Genomic DNA, 21,595 nt, shown 5'->3' with positions numbered 1-21,595 from the left:
AATTGCATCTCTGGTGAAGACCACATGGGTACCTAGCTGGGTAAGACCATGACAAACAAAAGGTTACAGCCCAACTCATGTACATAAAGAACTCTGGCAGAGGAATATTGCTTGTTTGGTAATAGGGGAATGGTCCCCACTCCACGAATTGGAACTGTAGAGTTGTCACCAATGGTGACAGTGCCCCCTCTGGAACTCAAGTCCTAATGCCAATGTTGCCGAAAGGTCATGTGAGAAGAAGCTCCAGTATCCACAAGCCATGGCTTCTCCCGAGTGGAAGAGCTTGCTCGAAAAGACATGCATGAAGGCAAACTCTGTCGTGGTGAGTGTGACCTTTGAATTCTTTGAATCCTTCTCCTTTGGCTTCAAATGGGGGTACTTCTGCCAACACTTCTCTTGGGGTGAGTGCCCTTTCCACAGTGTGGGTACTTGGCCTTCTTCTCCTTATTCTTGTCCTTCTTGTCCTTGGCCTTCTCCTTCTTGTTCTTCTTGCATTGGTACGTGTAGTAAAAAAAAGCCTTGGAGAAGCTAGAACCGGCCCTTACCTCTCCGAGTTTCGAACCTAGGAGATGGTAGCTACGTTAACAGGATCATAGCCATATCCTCGGAGGATATCTTCTGTCCAAGAGAGGCAAGCTTACCTCTCATGTCCTCCATCTTCGTGATATGCCCTTTCATAGAAGGAGAGCCATCAAGACTGAGCATCCACAACTTCTTTTCACGGAAAATCTTGTGGGCAAACGTCTTGTGCTGATACAAAGACGAAAGCTTGCGCCACATCTTCGTTGTGCTTTTCAACTTGTGAACATGAACTAGGACAGAGTCCTGAACACTCATAAACAGAAAGGATGGGGCTCGAGAGTTGAGCTGATTCCACAAGGTAACACAATCCAGCGAGGTACCATTAGCTGGATCCTCTTGAAGGCGGGAAATAGACTCAGAAACGAGCTCCCAAAGATCCAAGATGTCAAGGATGCACTCCACCTTGCAAGACCACAATGAGTAGTTGGCACTGTTGAGTTTATCTTCTTTGGGTGAGGAAGGAAGAACAGGAACTTGAATAGAGGGTATCAAAGAAGGCATCTTCACATCAGATGGAGCCTTCATTTCAGATGGGTTCTGCTGTGAAAGATGATGGACAGGTTCTAGGAGACTCCACCCATCGAAACTCCCTATAATCATGTCTCTGCTCAGAAGAGTGGTGAAACAAAAGCTCATCGTTTGAGCCATCAGAGCCTGAAAATTGGTAAGATATGTTCCAAATCTGCAATCACTCAGAAATGTTGTGTTTTGATGGAAACAGTGGGAATGTTAGAAAGCAATCCGCTACAAGAGGTGCAGATGGGCTGTCTGCATAAGCAAAGACTATCGCTTGCAAGCCAGAGAGGTGCTGCCACCTCCAGAAGAGGAAAATTGGCTGCAAATGCGGATGTGGTAGCAATGAATGCTGCTGCTTGGGGGTTGAAAGCTGCTGCCTGCACCAACTAGCTGATGATTCAGCACCAGGGAGGGTCACCTCCACCCAAGACCTCCAGAAATGGCTGCGTTTGCAGCAAATGCAAGGCTGAATGGCTGCATTTGATGGCTGGGCTGCTCCTCTGCAAAGAAATCTGCACTTTGTGCTCTCACTTAGGCGATGATACCATGTGAGAGTGTGCAAGGGAATAAGGAACACGAACACAGAGAGAGAAAGTGAAAGCAGAAAATGAAGGAAGAAATACTGCAGTGACTGAAGATGAATGCTGAGTACAATGATGTGGACTGATCAGCCCCTACATGCAGTCCAAGGTGTCAGTTAGGGCACCAAATCAAGCTGAGATGATGGTAGCACCATGTCAGAGAGTGCTTGGGAGCCAGAGTGTGCTGAATTCTGCAAGAAGAAGTGATAAGCCAAGTGCGGGATGTGGCTATAAATAGCCAAACACCTCTAAAAATGGTCGATTGCTAAAAAGGCCTCTAAATCTGGCCAACCTGCTAAAATAGGTGATATGACTACAATAAATGCAGTCCGATTGCACATAAAAAATGGAAAAATAATGACAAAATATCCTAGGTAGTTGTGGAGAAGGTAGGCATTGTCAAGGGGTGGAATCCAACTAACAGATAGAGGAAATGCACAAGAAATGTGCCTAAAATAGAGGAAATGCATAGAAATGCACACTAAACTATTAGAGCTCCAATGTCTCCGTCAGACTCTGATAGAAGCTCACAACTAGGAGATGACAGACTGACATGACTAAATAGGGTAGGCTAACAGAAGTGAGATATCACTTCATTCATCAGATGCTCGAGGACAAGTGAGTTAGGCTTGTCAAAGCTCATGCTGATGATAACCTTGTAGACTCTCTCACAAAGAGTTTGCCCTTCGAAAAGTTTGCACATTGCAAGGAGTTGATGGGCATTGAGTAAGGGTAACTTATATGTATTTACCTCACTTATTTTCTTCTTCTTTTGTCTCCCCCTTAAAGGCACATTGGCTTTTAAGTGGGAGGTTGTTGGGGTAAAGGAGGCCAATGTGGCCAAGGGCCTATCTTACTCACTAACCTTAACTATATATGTACACACTTATTCTTTATTCTTTGACTGATAAGACAATAAGGTGTTGCTCACAAGAGAGCTCATGGAGGCACCACAAACATAGTGTCTTCTCTCTCTCTCTCTCTCTCTCTCTCTCTCTCTGTGTGTGTGTGTGTGTGCAATCTCCACTCTTCTTGCAGCTCCAACACAAGGCTTATAACTTGCATCTAAAAGAAGGAATCACATTAATGTGGAGAGCAAGTCTATGAGCATTTAGGACTAGGTTTTGAAGATCTAAAGTATTGCCAATCACTTGGGCAGTATTGGAGTCGAGGTTGATGATGATGACCTTGTTGCAACTTGTTTGCATGGTCTAGGGAAAGAGTATTGGTCATTTGTAACTAGTATCTCCATTAGGAAGAACACTTCATCATTCAATGGTGTCACCCTCTTGTTGGCTAGTGAGGAGACTAGGGTAATCAAAAGAGTGATTATGAGCACAAGCAGTGCCTCTTGCAATAGTAATAAAAGAAGAGCATGTACTAGTTGTAGGTCGTTATGGCAGAGGCCACAGTGGCTATAATATAGGCCAAGGTTAAGACCAATGCTGAATCTCGATGATGCTACCATGGAAATCATCAGCCCCAAAATCAGCCGCAAAGAAATCATAATTTGGTTAAATATGCAAGAGGAAGGGGGGTTAATAGAGGTTGTGGTAGAAGCCAATTGGAAAGGAAGCTCAGTTATTGCAATTATTGTTGCACTATAGGGCATTGTGTTTGAGTGTAGGAAAAGTCAAGCAAATATAAGCTCAACAAAGATCCCACAAAATTATTATGCATTTGGGGATTAGTCACATGGTGGTGATGTATACCAGCTATGTAGCATGTACTTGGTACAATGCATAAGTCTAATGAGGAGTGATATATGGATTTCGGGACTACATGACTTCGCACATTGAGTGGTTTGAGAGCCTGAAGTATAACAGGGATGTGTAGTTTATTGCTTGGTTTTGGCATAATTAAGTTGTGCACACGTGAAGTGCAAGCTATTTTGGGCACAATGATAGGCCAAAACCCAAGTTGGGTAGTGGGGAACTTGGCGAAAGTTGCTAGAAGTTATACTGGACAGGTACTAATGGGTGCCTGTGACAATCTAGGTCTTAGGCATTGTCATGGTTCAAATATGGGGATGTTTGTCAGATAGTGTGAGCGTGAGAAATTGCTGTAATAGACTACACAAACACAAAAAGGAAAAAAAAAAACACTGCAAAGAACAAAATAACTCAAGAAGAGTATGGGCATGAAATCTAATCCATATACCTAGGCGCAAGATAGTACAAGGCTTGAACTCCAAGTCACTAGCAATGGGCACTATCCATAGTTTCTAGAAATGGTGCCTGCCGAAATGGGACAGCTGTTTTGGCTGTTTTCATTTCCTGGAAATGCCATTTTGGAAGGTTTGGGTTCGGGCAGGGTAAAACCCCTTTTGTGGCTGTGTTTCATTTTCACCTGTTCATTTCGCCTCTTGCCTGATTGTTTTTGCCCGCTATACCTGCACAAATTGCTGCAAACCTGCCCCAGCCCCCCAAACTGTCGCACAGCAACTTGTTGTCACCACAGCAACGCTGAAAGCTCTCTTCTTGAAAGGTAAGCTTCAACTATGAATATTCAGCCTGCTTTCCTGCAGTTTTCAGAGCTGAATTTCTGCAAATTTCAGCCTAATTTTATGATTTTTTTTGTCTTTCCAGTCATGTGCACACTATTTCAGCCTTTTGTGCCATTTTTTTGTGATCATTCAGCTTGTTTTGCTGCAGATTTCAGACCTGAATTTCTACAACATCCTTTTTATAGGTACTTGTGTTTCCTTCCTTGTCCAAGGAGGACCACTTGGATGGTTCCAACTATTCTTTGTGGTCATGTAAGGTGGAGTGTATCCTTGACACCTTTGATCTTTGGGAGTTCGTTTCTCATCCCATACCTTGTCTTCCGGAGTATCCAGCTGTTGGATTGATGATGGATCATACTGTCTTGTGGGATTGGCTAACTCTTGAGTTAGATTTTTCCTATTTATGAGCTTATAAAATTTGTCCTAGTGCATGTTTGTAGATTGAAGATTGCTACGGAGGTTGGGAAGAAGTTTGCCTCTATCTACCATTAGAAGTCGTTTGCTCACTACATATCCCTTGAGAAGAAACTTTGGATGGTCAGTGTCAATGATTTTTCTTCCATGAAGGACCACATCAACAAACTGGAGGATATGAGAGATGATCTTGCATCTCTTGGACCGACTATCTCTTCCAAGGACATAGCCATGATTCTATTGACTCAGTTTCCATCTTCAAAGTTTGATGTATTCTACACTAGTCTTCTTACTTCGAGGACCTGAGATGCACTTCTTTGGGAGGATCTTGCCCCACTAGTCTTAGAGCATGATGAGTGACTTACAGATATATGTACTCATGGATCCATCTTCATGAAGCCTTTTACTGTAGGTTCAGGGGGAGAAAGAAAAAGGGGAAGCCCCAGACTAAGGAACAGGAGGACAAGAAGGATGATTCCAAGGATGAGAAGAAAAAGAATCCCATGTTGGAAATGGAGGAAGAGAGATAGAGTGAACAGAAGACTATGAGCAAGAGTAGGCAACAGTTCCACACTCAAAAGATGCAAGTGCTAGAATGATAGAACGAAAGTACAAAAGGTGAAAATGTCTAGAATATTGGGCATTGGGCATTGTCCATAGAATTTTGAGGCTTTTTGAAAGTCCTTGAACTTGCTATCCTTTAATGATTGATCTTTCTGTACTTCTACCACACTGGCACTGCAAGGGGATATTAGAATTTGCCAATTCTATGGACAATGCCCAATGTTTTAGTGAAATGAAAGTGCTATGGTGAAGATGTTTGCAACATTCTCCTGTGTAGGAAATTGATCTCTCTTGCATAGCATCTCTATCTGACATCACGGATATGGACCTCAATGTGTTTGGATGAAACATAGGATTTTGCACCACTGCAATAGCGCTTTGATTGTCAGGAAGAAAGGGTGTAGGACCCTCCAAAGAAATTTATAGATTAGCCAACAATTTGCGCAACCATACACATTTCATTGTTGCAGTGAAGGTTGCCTTGAGTCAGCCTCACAAGATGAGGTAGCCACTGTAGGTTGTTTCTCACTTAGTCATGAAATGCACAAGCGGTCTAGAAAGAAACAAGGTCCACTAGTAGACTGCCTAGTGTATGTATCACCAGCCCAATTTGAATCGTTGTAAGCCTATAGATGCAAGTCTTCCCCTTGGGAAATAATAATTCATGTGATTGAGTTCCTTGCAAATATTTGAAGATCCGCTTAAGAGCTTGCCAATGTATGGTTTGTGGGCTATGCATATATGTGCTCACTTGTGATACTGCATACTGAATGTTAGGGCGTGTATTGCAAAGGTAAATAAGACAGCTAATAGCTTGGCTGTAATTTGCAACATCAGACATCTCTTCACCATGATGCATAAATATCTTTAAGCCTAGCTCCATAGGAGTGTCACATAGGTTTGCAATCTTGCATTTAAATCTATATAACAGCTTATCCACATACTGTGATTGTGATATGATGATACCATGTTGATTTCGGGTGAATTGAATTCCCAAATAATAGTGTAGACAACCCATATCTAACATACATAGCAAATGCATGTTTTAATTCAGCCTTAAAATTTGTAAATTTTCCCTTTGTAGGTCTAGTGAGTAGCATGCCATCTACATAAAGAATGATAATCAACGAGTCCCCCCCTTCATTCTTAATGTATAGAGTGGGAGCAGTCGGACTATTTTTGAACCCTTACTTGGCCAAATAAGGATCAATTTTAGAGTACCATGCACGAAGAGCTTGTTTGAGACCATAAAGAGCCTTATGCAGCTTGCATACCATGTGCTCTTTCCCTTTAACCACAAACCCTAGAGGTTGTGACTCATAAACATCCTCATGTAAATCCCTATTCAAGAATATTGTCTTAAATGTCCAATTGATGTACTTTCCAGCCATAATTTGCAGCCATAGCAATCATACATCTCATCTACTTATACGGGATGTAGGAGCAAATGTTTTTTCATAATCTATGCCCTTCTTATGTGCATAGCCTTTTGCTACCAATTGTGCTTTATACCTGTCAATAGTGCTATCAACCTTGCATTTGAGTTTAAAAACCCATTTCGTGTCTATGGCTTTCTTACGAGGTGGTAAATCCACAAGATCCCATGTAGAGTTAGTGGCAATGGAGTCTAACTCCTCCTGCATGGCTTGCATCCAATGTACATCTTGCTGAACTTTGTCCTAGGAGGTAGGCTCGTCATCATCCAAATAAACACAGACTCATCACAATCATCTACTTTCTTTAAATCAGCCAAATGTGCCCCCTTGCATCATGTGCTGCATGCTTGGCAATCCTTCTAGTTTGTTGAGGTAATGGGGCATCAATTTTACTCTCTTGGAGAGTTTGTAATGGTCGCCTTGGGACTGTTTTTACTGCATTTACAACAGCCCTTTCATGTTGAATTGCTGCCTCCATTGCATTTGGCAAACCCTCATCAATACCCTACTGTTTAGGAGCATATGGAGCAGCACCAGCTTGTTGTAACAGGTCTGCCCTGCCATTTATTGCAGGCACGGACTCCAAAGAAAGTGGTAAAAGGCCTTTAAAAACATCACCAATGTCATGTGTGACTAGCATTTGAAAATGGTCGTGTGATAATACTACATTTTCAGCAAATAGGACATCCATACTGACAAACACCTTCTTCGTGCATGGGTCATACATGTGATAGCCTTTGCTTTTTGAATTGTAGCCAATGAAAATACATTTTACAGCCTTTATCATTAAGCTTCCCACAAAGCTCTTTTGGAACATACACATAGGCTATGTAACCAAACACTCGAAAGTAGTCAACTTTGGGTTTCTTGCCATGCCAAGCTTCGAATGGTGTGATTGTCTTCAAAGCCATTGTAGGTGCATGATTCAATACATGATTAGCACACTGAAGTCCTTTTAACCAAAATTTATTTGGCAGTCCCTTGCTTTTCAACAAACAACGAGTCACTTTTATGAGAGTGCGATTCTTCCTTTTGGCAACTCCATTTTGTTGAGGAGTCATTCTAACAGTGGCTTGATGCGTAATGCCACAATCCAACAAATATGTCTCAAATGCACGAGACATGTACTCCTCTCCTCTATCTATACGAAGTGTGAGCACTTTTAAACTAGTTTCAGCCTGAAGCTTTGCCGCAAGATGTTTAAAATGCATGAATATATTAGATTCAACCTTTAGCCTATACACCCATGTATACCTCGATAGTCATCAATAAATGTAACAAAGTAAAGATGATCCCCAAGTGTACGTGTCCTCGTGGGACTACAAACATCAAAGTGAATAAGTTGTATTTTTCGGACAACATGCAGTACGCCATCCAAAGTGGCACCGGTTGACGGTGGCTATTCAAAATCCATGTGTCTTTGATACCAAATGTTGGAAGCCATGTGCAGAAGCTGTTTTGATATCAAATATTGGAAATGGAGGAAGAGAGAGATAAGAGTGAACACGACAATGAGCAAGAGTGGGTAGCAATTTCACACTCAAAAGTTGCAAGTGCTAGAATTCTAGAATGAAAGTACAATATGTCTTAAGTAAGTTAGACCTATCCGTAACTCAACTAGAGTTCATTTAACTCTAGAACTAACTCTAGAAGTGGTAACACAACTTATTAATGTAGTTGTATTCACACTATAAACCAACTAACTAAAACATTGGGCATTGCCCATAGAATTGGTAAATTTTAATAGCCGAAGTGTCTACACCATGAGAAGGGCACTCATCCTGAGGAGAAGTGTTTGCAGAAGTATCCCCATTTGAAGCTCAAGGAAGGGTCCAAGGATTTGAAGGCCACACCGGCTACTACAGAGTCTGTCTTCGTACACTTGTTTGAGGTGGAGAATATAGTACTTGCTTCTTCTTCCTCGGAGGAGAAGCCTTGGCTTGTGGATAGTGGACCACATGACTTACCACCAGGATTGGCTTCAGGACATGCGATCTCGAGGGAGATCCATTACCATTGGTGACAACTCTTTAGTCCCTGTGCGTGGAGTAGGAACCGTTCCCTTGTTGCCCAATTGGCATTCTTTTTCGGCCAAAGTCCTCTATGTACCAAATTTGGGCTTTAACCTCTTGTCTGTTTACAGTCTTACATAGCTAGGTACCCAATTCATCTTTACCCAAGATGCAATCACAGTGGAGGATCGAGGATGCCTCTTTTGGTGCTGGTTTATGGATAGGTACAGAAGAGGATGGGCTTTACACACTCATAACCCTTGTTGCACGGTCTTCCCACAAGCTTGGATTGCTTTGGCATGCTCGTTATGGGCATTTGAACCTCGATGCAATTTGATAGGCTTCTTGAAAGAAGATGGTGAAGGGGTTTCCCAATTTCTGTCACGTTCACACTCTATTCCGCAAGCAACATAGGTACCCTCATCCACAGGTTGCTACTTGAAGGGCTCTACCCTACTGGAGTTGGTTCACCCTGACCTTTGTAGACCTATAGGCACAGTCTCCCTTGGAAGGGCCAAGTATCTTATGTTGATTGTTGATGACTTTAGTCATTATGTGGGGTCCTATTTCTTGGAGTACAAGAGCGAGACATTCTCCTACTTTTGCAAGTGGAAGGTGTTTGGGGAGAAGCAAATCTACTTCAAGGTTTGAGGTATCTAAGTAGATCATAGCGGTGACTTTTATTCTAACCCATTTTTTGAGTTTTGCAGGGACCATGGTATTTGGGTGGAGTATTTTCATCCGAACACCATCAGAAAATGGTGTGGTGGAGCTTGCCAATTGGATCATGCTTAAGATGGCTCGATTGATGTTGGAGCACAGGAGTCTTTCCCATTTCTGATAGGGCGAGATAGTGGCTATTGCGGTACATATGTGCAATAGGTCACCTACATCGACATTGAAGGATACAACTCCCTATCAGGCTTTCTTTGGAAAGAAGCCTTTAATTTTCCACTTTCGTATCTTTGGGTATGGGCATATGTCCATGTGGACAAGAAGAAAAGAGGGAGCAAACTTGACCCCACGTTAAAGGAGCTTATCTTTGTTGATTACAGTATGACCATGAAGGGCTATTGGGTCTATGATTCGAAGACTTGAAAGATCAAGGTGAGCAGGGATGTGATCTTTGATGAGGTTGCGGCCTTCAAAGATCTGATTGATGGTTCTTCTGTTACAACCGATTGACTCCCCCCCCCCCCCCCCCCCAATATTAGCCCCTTCCTTTCCTTCCAGGTTACCTCTTGGCACCCCTTCTTTGTCTGCGACTCCTTCCCCTCCTTCACCTTCTCCCTCCCCTTCTTCCCTTCCATCCTTGACGGCTCCTTCATCTACTACTTCGTCCTTGAGTATCTCTATCCCTTCTCCATCTCCTTAGGTTTCTTATGGGAGGATTGAGCTATTAGAGGGAGAGCCTTTTTCATCGGATGAGGAGGATCTACCTTCCCTTAGTGAGGGGGAGTCCTTATCACAGACAGGTGTTGTACTAGTACCAGAGGCTTCTCGGTCTCTTTTGCTGCAGGCTGAGCCTATCACCATTCCTCGGTGGTATTAGAGGCCCATGGAGGATTAAGGGATTATTAAGTTTCTTGAGGCACCTCTTGGCCCATGCAAATCAACTAGGTGGTATGCCCTTATGCCACAAATTCTTCATGACCATGGACCTATTATAGTTGATGAGGCTCTTGTATAGGATGTTTGATGTAGTGCTATGTAGGCTGAGCTCAATTCTATCACGTGGAACCAGACTTGGGAGTTGGTTTCTTGTCTGAAGAAGCGGAAGGTAATTTGTGTGAAGTGGGTCTAATAAGACCAAGTATCTTGTAGGTGGGGCCTTGGACAAGCATAAGGCACGTCTTATTGCCAAGGGATTCTCTTAGCGGATAGGTTTGGACTACTTTGGGACTTTCGCACTGACAACTTGAATGTCTGCTATTTGAGCGATCTTGGTTTTAGCCACTTATCACCATTGGTCGGTTTATTAGATGGATGTGAAGTCTGCCTTTTTGAATGGTGTCTTGGAGGAGCAGTTTTATATCTCACAATCTCCTGGTTTTCTTGTGCAAGGGAAGGAGGACAATGTGTATGCCCACATAAATACGCATAGACTCACATGCGAGATGTCTAATTTGCTATTGGGCTGCCCATCATTGCATTAGAGAGGATGAGATGGGACCTATGGGCGAAATTGGTATGGCATGTAAAGGTCATGCAAAACTAGTTACACCCATCATTGGAAAGCTTCAGTTACACATTCAGAGTTATGTGGATAGTTAAGAGTCTTTTGTTTGCACCTTTAGAAGGTGGTGACACTACTTGTTATGCCTTATGATTAATGCACACGACACAAAGGTCACCCTCTAACATAGGGCCAAAGTACATACTTTGGATGTAAAGCTTCAAGGGGAATTTGTTCGTATTGTATCTGCTTTTGTTATTTCCAAAGTAATGAAAAATCACATTTTGGCTGGCTTAGTGTTGCAAAGGATAAAGATGATAATGAAATTGAGAGTAATATGTCTAAGTTAGACAAAGATCATATGACATTTTTGAAAGAGTATGCTGATTGCTTCTCACGCTCATTACCAAGGAAGTTACTACTTCAAAGGTTTGAGGGTCATGCGGCATGCCATATTTCCAACAATAGCCCTTCGATTAAGTCACCGTATAGGGTGTGCAACCCAACATAGGAGAATAGGAGCTAGGCTCAAGGGCCCTTGGACAAGTGGTTGATTTGATCTAGCTCATCATCTCCATACTCTTCCCCAGTGTTGGTGGTTCAGAAAAAGGATGGCCCATGGTGTATGTCCATTGACTAGCGAGCTTTGAATAAGATCACAATCAAATATTACTTTCCAATTTCTAGGATCAATGATATCATTGACAGATTGCAGGGTTCTACCATTTTCAATCACACAAACTTGAAAAGTGATTATCTTCAGATTCACATTAGGCTTGAGGATGTGTCTAAGACAACTTTTTGCACTTCCTTGTTTTCTTTGAGTTTCTAGTAATGTCATTTGGGCTCACGAATGCTCTTGCTACCTTCAATTGCATGATGGATAGAATTCAGCCCCATAGAGCATTTGTGGGTGTATTCTTTGATGATGTGATTTTTTCACTCAAAGAATGAAGTGGAGCATTGCAAACTCTTGGCTGTAGGGTTTGATGATCTAAGGAAGCATTGGCTGGTCATTTATGATAAGGAAAATGAAATTTTCTTGCACGAGAGGACTGACTGAGCGCTCAGTTTGAAGCAATGGTAGACTGCACTACAGTGGCACTCGGCCAGCGTTCAACACTTGTCAGGCTTGTTTTTCAGTTTGCCAGAATCAAATGGCCCTTGGTTTTAGCCGGCAGGCCTTTAAAGGCCAAAAGGATATCTTAACGTAGTGTCATTTTGCCAGCTTTTGTGCTCTACAGATTTGCAACCTAGGATACTTGCAAAAGGAAGGCATTCCACTAAGAGCGTTTGTGTCAAATGCTTGCACAGACGAAGTCATGTAAGCTCTCACTGCTTTATATTGATGCCTCTGTGTAGATCTCAACACACACTTCATTCCCTAGACCCCAGCAAATACTTCGTTTCCTGTCTGGTCACTGGTTGGTTGTCTGATTTGTGTTGCTTTATGTTTAGGCGAAGTGCGGAATCTCTTTGTTGGGATACATTTGAAGTCTTGTTGTCGCTTGGTTGATTTTGCAGGTGCCAGCCTTGGACCATTGTGCTCACTGGCTCTGTTACCATTTTGATGTCTTGGCTAGTCTTGCATTCAGTCATGGTGACTGGTATCGTAACATCTGCAATCGGAGTCTGGTGGTTCATATTCCTGTACTCCTACCCACAGGTAATGCATATCGTCCCTGGTTCCAGAATGTGCATGCATGACTTAAATGGAAAGCAGGTTAACTGAGCTTTTCGTTATGCCTTGCATACAGGCCTATACAGAGATGATAGCTGAAAGAAGGAAAAAGGTCAGAGAAGGGGATGAGGATACTTATGGGTCTAAGAGATGATGAAGTGAGAGAGAGAATATGTTTCTCGCTCGTGAGATTTCAAAGCTTCACATTATATTTTTTTCATGTAGCTGATTGTGACCTCTGTACGAGGCAGTTTCAGCTGGTCAAAGAAGTGTATTCACATCCCATACAAGTTTTTTAGCGTGCTTTGTATTCAGATATTCACAACAGACCAGAAGTGCTCTGTAGGGAAATCGTAGAACGGGAGGATTTCCTGTGTCATTTTTAATCCCTCTTGTTGGGATTTTTGGTGGTTTAGCTGTTTTGCAATCGCTCAAAAGGAAAGGTGTGGGTGGGTAGGACATTAGCTATACAGAATGCTGAAAAAGGGTTGTGGCTAACCGTTCTTGGGATAAATCGCGACGCATCCATAATGGTGCATTTGCTGATATTTTATGGGGAGCAATAAAATACATTCTATTTGCATTCCAAAAAAGAGAAAAAGGGCGAGCCAATTTGTTCTTGAAGCAATTATATTGAGAGCACCCTTTTCGTGCTGTTTTTGTCTGTTTTACCAAGGTACACACTTAGGGTATTAGTTGAGATGGACCATTTTTAAATGAAGGCCATACATGGACATACCTAGAGGATATAAGAGAATCAAGTCACCATAAAAAACTCTCTACATAGCCTTTGCAATGTTAGATATATATTTTGGCAGCATATATTCTTGGCCCCTAATGTGCATCTTAGATCTTGAAGGGTTTCTTTTCAAGCAAGTGCCATTGATTCTTTGCGAAGTTAGCATTGCTTGCTAAGGCACATGCTTTTACAATGGCATAATAACAATGTGAATCTTCGTTTGTTTAAAATTCCCAAAATGATGTCCATATGTCTAAATACACAAAGTTTTGGACATATCCCCACTATAATTCCCACATTGTGAATTATGGCATCATTGTTAGCAAAACCCATGTGCAACCCTTAGGTTGGTAACTATTGGCTTTGGTTACACCTAGCTAGGTATAGTGTCCCTCCCTTGTAGAAAAGCTCATGATGTTGACCACTACAAGTGAAAAAAAGGGGGAAGAGAGCTCCTTTTCCCATGTGAGAGTATGTTGAAAACTTATTGTGATAGTCGGCCCAAATCAATTAATGTAATGGGATTATCTTTTGAAGCTGTGACAAGCTTTTCACTTAGCTTTGGTTGGGTTAAAGTAAACCATCCATCAAAGCAGCTTAACATGGCCAATCAATGCTTGCATGGAGGCCGACCACTAGGGCTTGTCTTACTACTAGTTTTTGATGGCCCGTGCGACTTAGCCTTCCACATTCCATTATAGGTTTGTTGGTGCTATGATGCCCATCTTTATGTAAAGCAATTGTCGATGGGAATGCTTTGAATGATATGTATCAATTCAACAAAAAGACAAGTGGCATAATAGCTCAACATGAAAGCACACGGAGCTTTGGAGCTATATTTTTGGATCCTTGGCTATTGTTATTCATTGTTAACTAGGAGCAAAAGACAAATAAGAAGATGAAGTTCATCATCAAGAGTTGAGTCCAAGAAAGAAAACATTGCCTTGGATGTAGCATGTTTTGCTAAATATTGTAGTATGCTCTATGTTCTTGTAATAGCCAAGATGAAGTGTGTTTTTGTCATGGCCAATTTATTGAACTTCATATCGGGGTCAAGGGAGGTGGATCTCTTGTATTCTCTTGTATCCATTGCTAATTAGAAGCAAAAACACAAATAAAGAGATGAGGTAAATGAGAAGGTTATATTCATCATTAGGAGTCAAAGAAGGGAAATGGACTTTAATAGAGCATGCTACATTCAAGGCTATAAAACATGCGAGTCTTTAGGAAATGTAGCAACCTCAAAGAAGCAACAAGGAAATTACAAACAAAGGGCACTTTCTAATTGTTCTACAATACATTAGTTTGGGTATTATAAGCATTTGTAGGTCATAGTGAAACTCTTAATTGCACTATTAAACAAACAAGAGGCCATTGTACAGTATACCTATTTGCTTGATCATATGTTGTCAAACTTCGACCCCACAAAAACAATAACAATGATACATTATATTGGTTAGATTACCATATACACCATATTGATCATGTTACAATGACATCATTATGCATTACTAATTGACAAATACCTTGAAACAAAACAAGCAACTAGAAACATGAAAAACTTTGCACGTGTAGGCACATCTTGTCGCTGCCCCCAAAAAAAGAAAGAAAAGAAAAAGAAAAGCTTCAATGCGAGCTTGTACACTTTTGTCATTTGAAAGTGGGTAGTAGAAAGACTTGGACAAGAAGAAACAGACTAAACTTTTAGCATGCATTTCATTAAAAGCAATGATGCATATCACTTGTGAATTAGGACCCAAAAGAGAATCGATGATGTGGGAAGTAACATGACATAAAAGCAGCATAACGTAATAAGACTAGTCCACAATCACATATGCACATGCACACACACCCTTGCCTATGCATAGATGCACATGCACGTGCCCACACACAAATAATTTTAAGATAATTCCCATGGAGTCCTAAACTTTGAAGGTTGCAAAACCCTCTTCAAAGGGGGTGTTACCCTTCTAGAGAAGGGCTAAAATATATACTAGTACATCTAGAAGAGTAGTCATTCGACCTTCCAACTTCTCTAAAAAGAAAAGGGAGTTGTTTCTAAAGCCTTCCAATTAAGAGGTTGGGCGAAGACGTGAATCGGTATTTATCGTTGGGTCCAAGGGTAAGCCCTAAGGGGGCCATGAGAGTACACGTACCCCCCCAAAAGAGTTATGTAAAACCTTTGCGAAGTATCTCCTTGTAAAATGACCGTGATTTGAGCCAATACAAATCCCCGAGCATCTCCTTATACGGAAAAGTTGAATCGGCACGCAGGCTTGCACAAATCGTGGCCTGCTTGGGTTTCCGACAGCAGTGGATTTTGCTGTCACTCTAATGGCCCTCTCACCCGACTCACTGCTCTCATCACATGCTAAAGGCTACAACTCAACATGCCTCTTGGGAAGCCATAAGTGCATTGCACGAGATAACTAGTCTATCTGTAGTGTACACCACAGGCATATATACACCTTTAAAGCCATGCTAACATGATTTTCTTTTCAGGGAAAAAGGAAAAGAAAAGACTGCCTAATCACTGTTATCATACTGTACGCATGTCAGGTGCCTTGTCCAAGTAAGCATCCGATGATCTCTCCTATTAAACAGTAGCACAGGATGCTCGTGGATCCCTTCCTGCCAAATTCCAGTGCAATGCCCTTATGATCCTCTTGAGAGTTTTAAGGATCAGCGAGCCCTTGCATGTCTCCTTTTAACTCTATTTTACGCAACCCAATCTACTTGCATTAGCACCACCCCCAACAATCATATTACAACGCCGCAACAAGATATGGCTTTGAGTGAAGGTGGCGGCCGCTATGGGAGTTGTACCAATAACAATAACATTCACACGTGCAGCCTTGTAGGGAATATGGCCACGAAAGGCATCTTCCCCCTTGGACTGCATCCTCAAGTCCATACGCAGGCTTCGACCGATTAAAAAAACCATCTATTGGTGGAGTGAAGGCTAGAAGGTTTCTAGGCTTTCATGGGAGACTTGGCAAGATAAACTCGAGAAATGGTGGCTCAACTATTAAATTTAATAAGTGGAAATCCCTACATAATGCAGTTAAGGATCACCCTGATAATGGACAAGCTCGGAATAGAAAAGCTAAAGTTTGGGAAACACTAGACAAAGTGTTTTTTTATTGTGATAAGACTGAATGGAATGATGATGATCTCAAAGACTTTAAAAACCAATTGAACATTTTCAAAAAGGCTATGACAGAAGCTTGGGGTGATCAACACTTTACTCACTATATGATAAGAAGTTTGTATATGTTTGTTTCTTCATTGTCGAACTTATATAATGTTTTTTAACTTTCTTTATTTATTGACTATGCAGCATATTCTATACAACCATGCTCCATACTTTATTAAACAATACGCAGGCTTCAATCGATTTCTCTTGAGCTTCAGGTTGGGGCGTTCCATGCAACGGCTGCCAATAATCCAAGAAGAGGAGCAGCAGCAGCAGCAAGCAATGGGTGCTGAGGCTCACGAAAAGCACTCAAGAAGCAGGCAAGGTGTGGAAGGCTCCAACAAACTTTTTCCTCGCCCAGTAGAAATTGCAGGAAGTTACCAAAGCAACTGGTTTTGATGTTCAAAATCTGCATAAAATGTAAGTTTTGTAAGTTACCATAAAAAAAATCTAGTGGTATCTTTAAAGGCATAACAAAATTCCACCTAATACCAATACATTAAAATGCAGTTTTTGTTAGCATTGCTTGGGAATATCTAGGCTGTCAAGCCCTTATTTTCCAACACCTCCCGAACAAGTATATGAACCAATAGGGCTCTACCATGAGGCCCCGCCCCCCAACAAAGTATCTCAAGGCCTCAATTAAAAATAATTAGGTGTCTCTAGGTTGCAAAGTCCTGAGTTTTCGACCCTTCTTGAACAAATATCTCTCACTCCGAATATGCACAAATGGCATCAAATGTATTTAGCCATGGCCAATGGATCATTAAAATTTCTCCTCTTACACTATTTAAATGGGCTTTCAAATTTGATGCTACTTGCCCTAAACCCTCTAGGGCACATGTATTAGTACAATCAATTTATCATGCCCTAAAGCTTAGTTTCTATAGTAGGAAAGAATGATGTTGCTAGATTTGTTGAGGCAAGCCTCAACCATGAAATTGCAAATGGTTCATTCAATTAGTTATAGTTTCTTTGATGATGCCTTGCTACTCTAATGACCATAATAAGTCCAGAGCTAATATGTGCACCAACTCCTAACTTTTGGAAGGGATTAATTTATTAGATAAAATGCCGATGTGGGCTTGCTCGGTACATGGTGAATCGGATAACTTCTTGAATCACACTACCATAGTGTCAACAATGCTTCATTCAAATTTCTACCTTATCAACTTTCAATAGTAGTGGCCTACCATGGTGGTGATGGGTGACAAAGAATTAGGATAGGAAGTGACAAATGACTACCACATCCATGGAAGGTAGCAAGTGCACAAATTACCTAATCCCGATATGGGGAGCTAGTGACAATAAATGACAATCCTAGGCTTTCACAAGTCTGGTAATTGGAATATGTACAATCTAAATCCCTTAAATGATGATTTTGCCTCCTTGTTGATATATGAAGAGAGGGTACTATTTAGGTTTCTAGATTAAAAGGCATATGTATAGTTCTTTATCATTTTAATTTGATATTTGAGATTTTAGTTTCATTGGACAACCTATGCTTATTCTCAACTCTCCATGTCACCTCATGTGGGCCCCCCTTCCTTTGCCTACTTTGTTAAAATTGCCCCGTAAGTATCCTCAACACTCTTTATAATGCTTTTTCCCATGGTGTGGTCCTTCTTGTGGTATGTCTCCATTGCATCCACATGCACTACATATAGGATGGCTTCCACATTATATTGTTTGCTATGTGTGTCGATTTTCACACAAAATACTCCCTTTAAAAAACAAACAAAATTTTGATGGTGAAAATGAGTCGTTTTCGAGAATAATATTGTAATTTTGAAAGGTCTAATGCTAAAAGTTGGATTACACTTTGAAATGCTATCATCTAGCTAATTGGCACTAGTGTTAACAATTTTGTTTGGGGGAAGAGGATCATCGCAATACCTACTATCCTTGCTAACATTGTGTTAGCAAGGTTAAGGCTAGGAGAAGCATCACATTGGCCTTTGAAAGCCCCTATAAATTCAATCTTGACAAGAGTACCTACTCCAACCAATCAATGGCTTTGGCACTCACATCTTGCACCATAGCACCGAAAGTGTTGAGTCACAACCATGCAAGGCTCTACAAAACATATTGTTCACTCCAGTGTGCAAATCACATATGGCTCAATGGATTTGTGCAAGTTAGCTTTAAGAAATGGTTGGAAGAGTGGGTGATGTCTACATGCAATGGTGATGAATCTCTCTTGTACAGATCTCATACATGTAAGGTTAGACGACGGGCTATCAAACCACATTATGCAAAATAAAAGCACGCAACAAGAAGCAAAGAGAAGACATTGTAAATTACACATCCAAACATAATTTATTAATGATGTCTTGTGTTATCCCTCTTATCGCGAAGATTATAAAGTTGTATTGCAAAACTTAACATTAAGTGTTCAGTTCTAATGATGGAAACACTACTAGCAATAATCAAAACAAGGCCAACTTCCAATTGCAAGATTATACTTGTTTTTCATAGTACTTGGCACATGGCTATGATTGATGCCTTCAAATCCTTCACATGTACAATAAAAACTTTATATTTACAAGCCATCCCATTCTTGGCCTTTTTGTAAGAAAGGTGCAACAAAATGTATACACTTTGTCCTCTTTAAGATCAACATCCATAGATGTAGATCATGCTTTTGTAGATCAAGCATTACATACACACGTCAACATGTGGCAAAAGCTTGAAACATCTCCTAAAAACCCAAAGTGGATGAATTGTACCCAAAATCCTATATGGCCAAAGTTGTAATAGCTAAAATAATGCAAAATATCATATATAAACAATAAAGTTGTATGAACTAAAACAATACAATAAATCCTTTGAAGCATCTTTTTTATACAACCTAACAAGAAAATCTTGTGATTGTGCTCTCTCAAAGCATTATGGAAACTTAGCTTAATACACCAACCAAGACTCCAGATTTACCAATCTATGTACCAAAGAGTATAAAATTGCCTATAATTTTGCAAAAACTAAAACAAGCCCTATTAATTGATGATGTATGTTGCAACCTAGATTCCCCTACTATTCTTCCTAATGATGAAAAATTGGTTTAAAATGTCAACCAAGGCTTTAGATTTACAAATTTGTGCATGCAAGGCCATAAATTCGTCTATAATTTTGTAAAAACTAGAAAAAAGCCCTATTAGTTAATTATGTATGTTGAAACCTAGATTCCCCAACCATTCTTCCTAATATTTTGCTAAACATTTAAGCTATCAAAAAGTATGTGCCTTGCGGATTGAAAAACAAGTTCTTGCATGTGCTCAACTAATTGCTAAAAGCATTACATGCCTCATTCTACTCTTACAGTGTTCAACTAATTGCTAAAAGCATTACATGCCTCATTCTACTCTTACAACAATTTCAACACTAGCAAGTAATGATTCTATCCTCTCCCAAGTCCCAAACTGCTTGGGTCCCTAAATGGGGTGCTTGGGTGTCTACCCCTGTCAATGCAACGATAGTCTCCCCCTAGCTATAGTTCAAAGGAAGTGGAAACAAGTAACCTTGTCTAACAAAACCAAGGGTGTAAGGGTTTGACCTTGTGATAGCCCTTGCATAACTTCTTGTGCATACTTGACTCACAAAACAAAATAAAAAAAGCAAGTAACAACTCAGACATGTTGCTTAGTATACGAACATATTAATATTAATGATTCTTAATTTACATCCATAGACTGTATCTAAAGGAGCCCAAGCACTGATATGTTTTGCATAAGGTATATAAAACCTCCCTCTAATGGACACAACCACACAGTCACATTACATGCTTTATAGATAGAATTTTCAATATTTTGCACTTCGAACCATCCATGACTAAAATAAGGAAAGGTAGCATTGGCTAAAGCTCGTACGCATTAGAATCATTCAACATAAGACTTGGGCTGGCCAAAGAAAGCCATTCAAATCAGCCCATGAATAAATGTTTCAAGCTTGCAAAATTAGGGGTGTATATTAGGGGGGATATACACCCACCAACCATATACCTTTGCCACAAAAATGATTTCAACAAGATAAATCTTCCCTTGACATCCTGTTGATTCAAAGAAGGCTACAAAGATGAGTAGGTAGCAAACATAACCCCAAATTGTTAAACACAGTCACTATAAAGGATGGTGAGTTCTTGTAAATCCTAAGAGCTAGCCGTCATTCTATGCTATTTATGCTTAACTCCACAGAAAACATCCAATTTGACTCCCAAACCATACAGCACATCCTACGCTACTGGAAACACCTTGTGATTTCTACTTGATAGTTTGATTCCCTTAACCTTATTGTACCAACTGTTCATAAGATCTGCCTTTTGAACCCCACCCAGTATAAGGCTTGTAAAATCCAATAGAAGCATCCTTAGAAAATTTAATCAATATTAATCACCACTTTCATATCAACATTTAAGTCGTATGGCCTTAAAGGTTTGGCATTTTAGCTGGACTAAAGGTTGAGCTAGTATTGCCAAATTTCATGGCATCTTAATACCAATCCAATGAGTCCTTGCTGGAAATTTCACATTTTTTAATGATTCATGTTGCATTCATTCCAGGGTGTGGGCTGCAGAACCCCCTTTGGTGGGCAAGCAAAGCCTCTCTTCATCCAGATACCAAAGATTACAGCATACAATTCAGTACACAGTAGATCATCCAAAAAGAGCAACTTATCATATCTAGTCGCTAAAATACAAGTGAAGAGATCTCTTCTTTAGAATGAAGCAAATGTTAGAGGTTGATCCTCATATATGCTTAGGCTTGTTTTCTATTGCCTTGCAAGTTTTTGAGTGTCTGTGTGAAAACTGGTCTCATGTGACCCATATTCTTGAATAGGGAAGTCAAAAACTTCATCAAATTATTCCATCTTACTTGTTCCGAATAGCTTTTACTGCAACTGCACCCATAATAAAACCTAGACTGCAGACTATGAGACCTGCAGTAGTTTTGGAGCATGTATTCCTCTTCAAGACAGTATCCCATATGCCAGATTCACACTTCCTCTGTTGCTTTGCATCATTCAACATCCCACGAAGTGAGGTACTCAGCATATCCAGCTGCGTTGTAAGAAGATGCTGGCCTCTACCAAGATTCTTCACCTGAAAAAAGCATTGTGTATATTAGAAGTAACAAAAGAAAATGTGTGCATGCAAGCTTCTTAACAGTCCCAAAACTATGAACCCATAAAACAGTTCT

At 40.7% G+C, this 21,595-nt stretch overlaps 2 protein-coding genes across 4 annotated transcripts in view; one reads left to right on the top strand and one right to left on the bottom strand.

The window, feature by feature from the left end:
* LOC148040976 (spindle pole body-associated protein) overlaps nucleotides 1–13,072 on the top strand; it is a 34,003-nt gene extending 20,931 nt beyond the window's left edge. Inside the window, exons 2-3 of the mRNA XM_087687355.1 lie at nucleotides 12,312–12,453; nucleotides 12,545–13,072. Of these exons, the coding sequence (XP_087543481.1) occupies nucleotides 12,312–12,453; nucleotides 12,545–12,622 (220 nt within the window). The 3' untranslated portion in view covers nucleotides 12,623–13,072. The remainder of the gene's footprint in view (nucleotides 1–12,311; nucleotides 12,454–12,544) is intronic.
* A 7,731-nt stretch (nucleotides 13,073–20,803) lies between these two features.
* LOC148040975 (inorganic pyrophosphatase TTM1-like) overlaps nucleotides 20,804–21,595 on the bottom strand; it is a 138,167-nt gene continuing 137,375 nt past the window's right edge. For 2 of the 3 annotated variants that reach the window (XM_087675280.1, XM_087675283.1), the window contains one exon: nucleotides 20,804–21,498. In XM_087675280.1, the coding sequence (XP_087531406.1) occupies nucleotides 21,268–21,498 (231 nt within the window). In that variant the 3' untranslated portion in view covers nucleotides 20,804–21,267. The remainder of the gene's footprint in view (nucleotides 21,499–21,595) is intronic. The other variant, XM_087675284.1, reaches the window with a different exon arrangement.

This window comes from Lygodium microphyllum, chromosome 1 (assembly GCF_053477565.2).
Source record: "Lygodium microphyllum isolate KBCC chromosome 1, Lygodium_microphyllum_v1.1.10, whole genome shotgun sequence".
NCBI lineage: Eukaryota > Viridiplantae > Streptophyta > Polypodiopsida > Schizaeales > Lygodiaceae > Lygodium > Lygodium microphyllum.
This window is presented reverse-complemented; position numbering and strand designations above follow the sequence as displayed.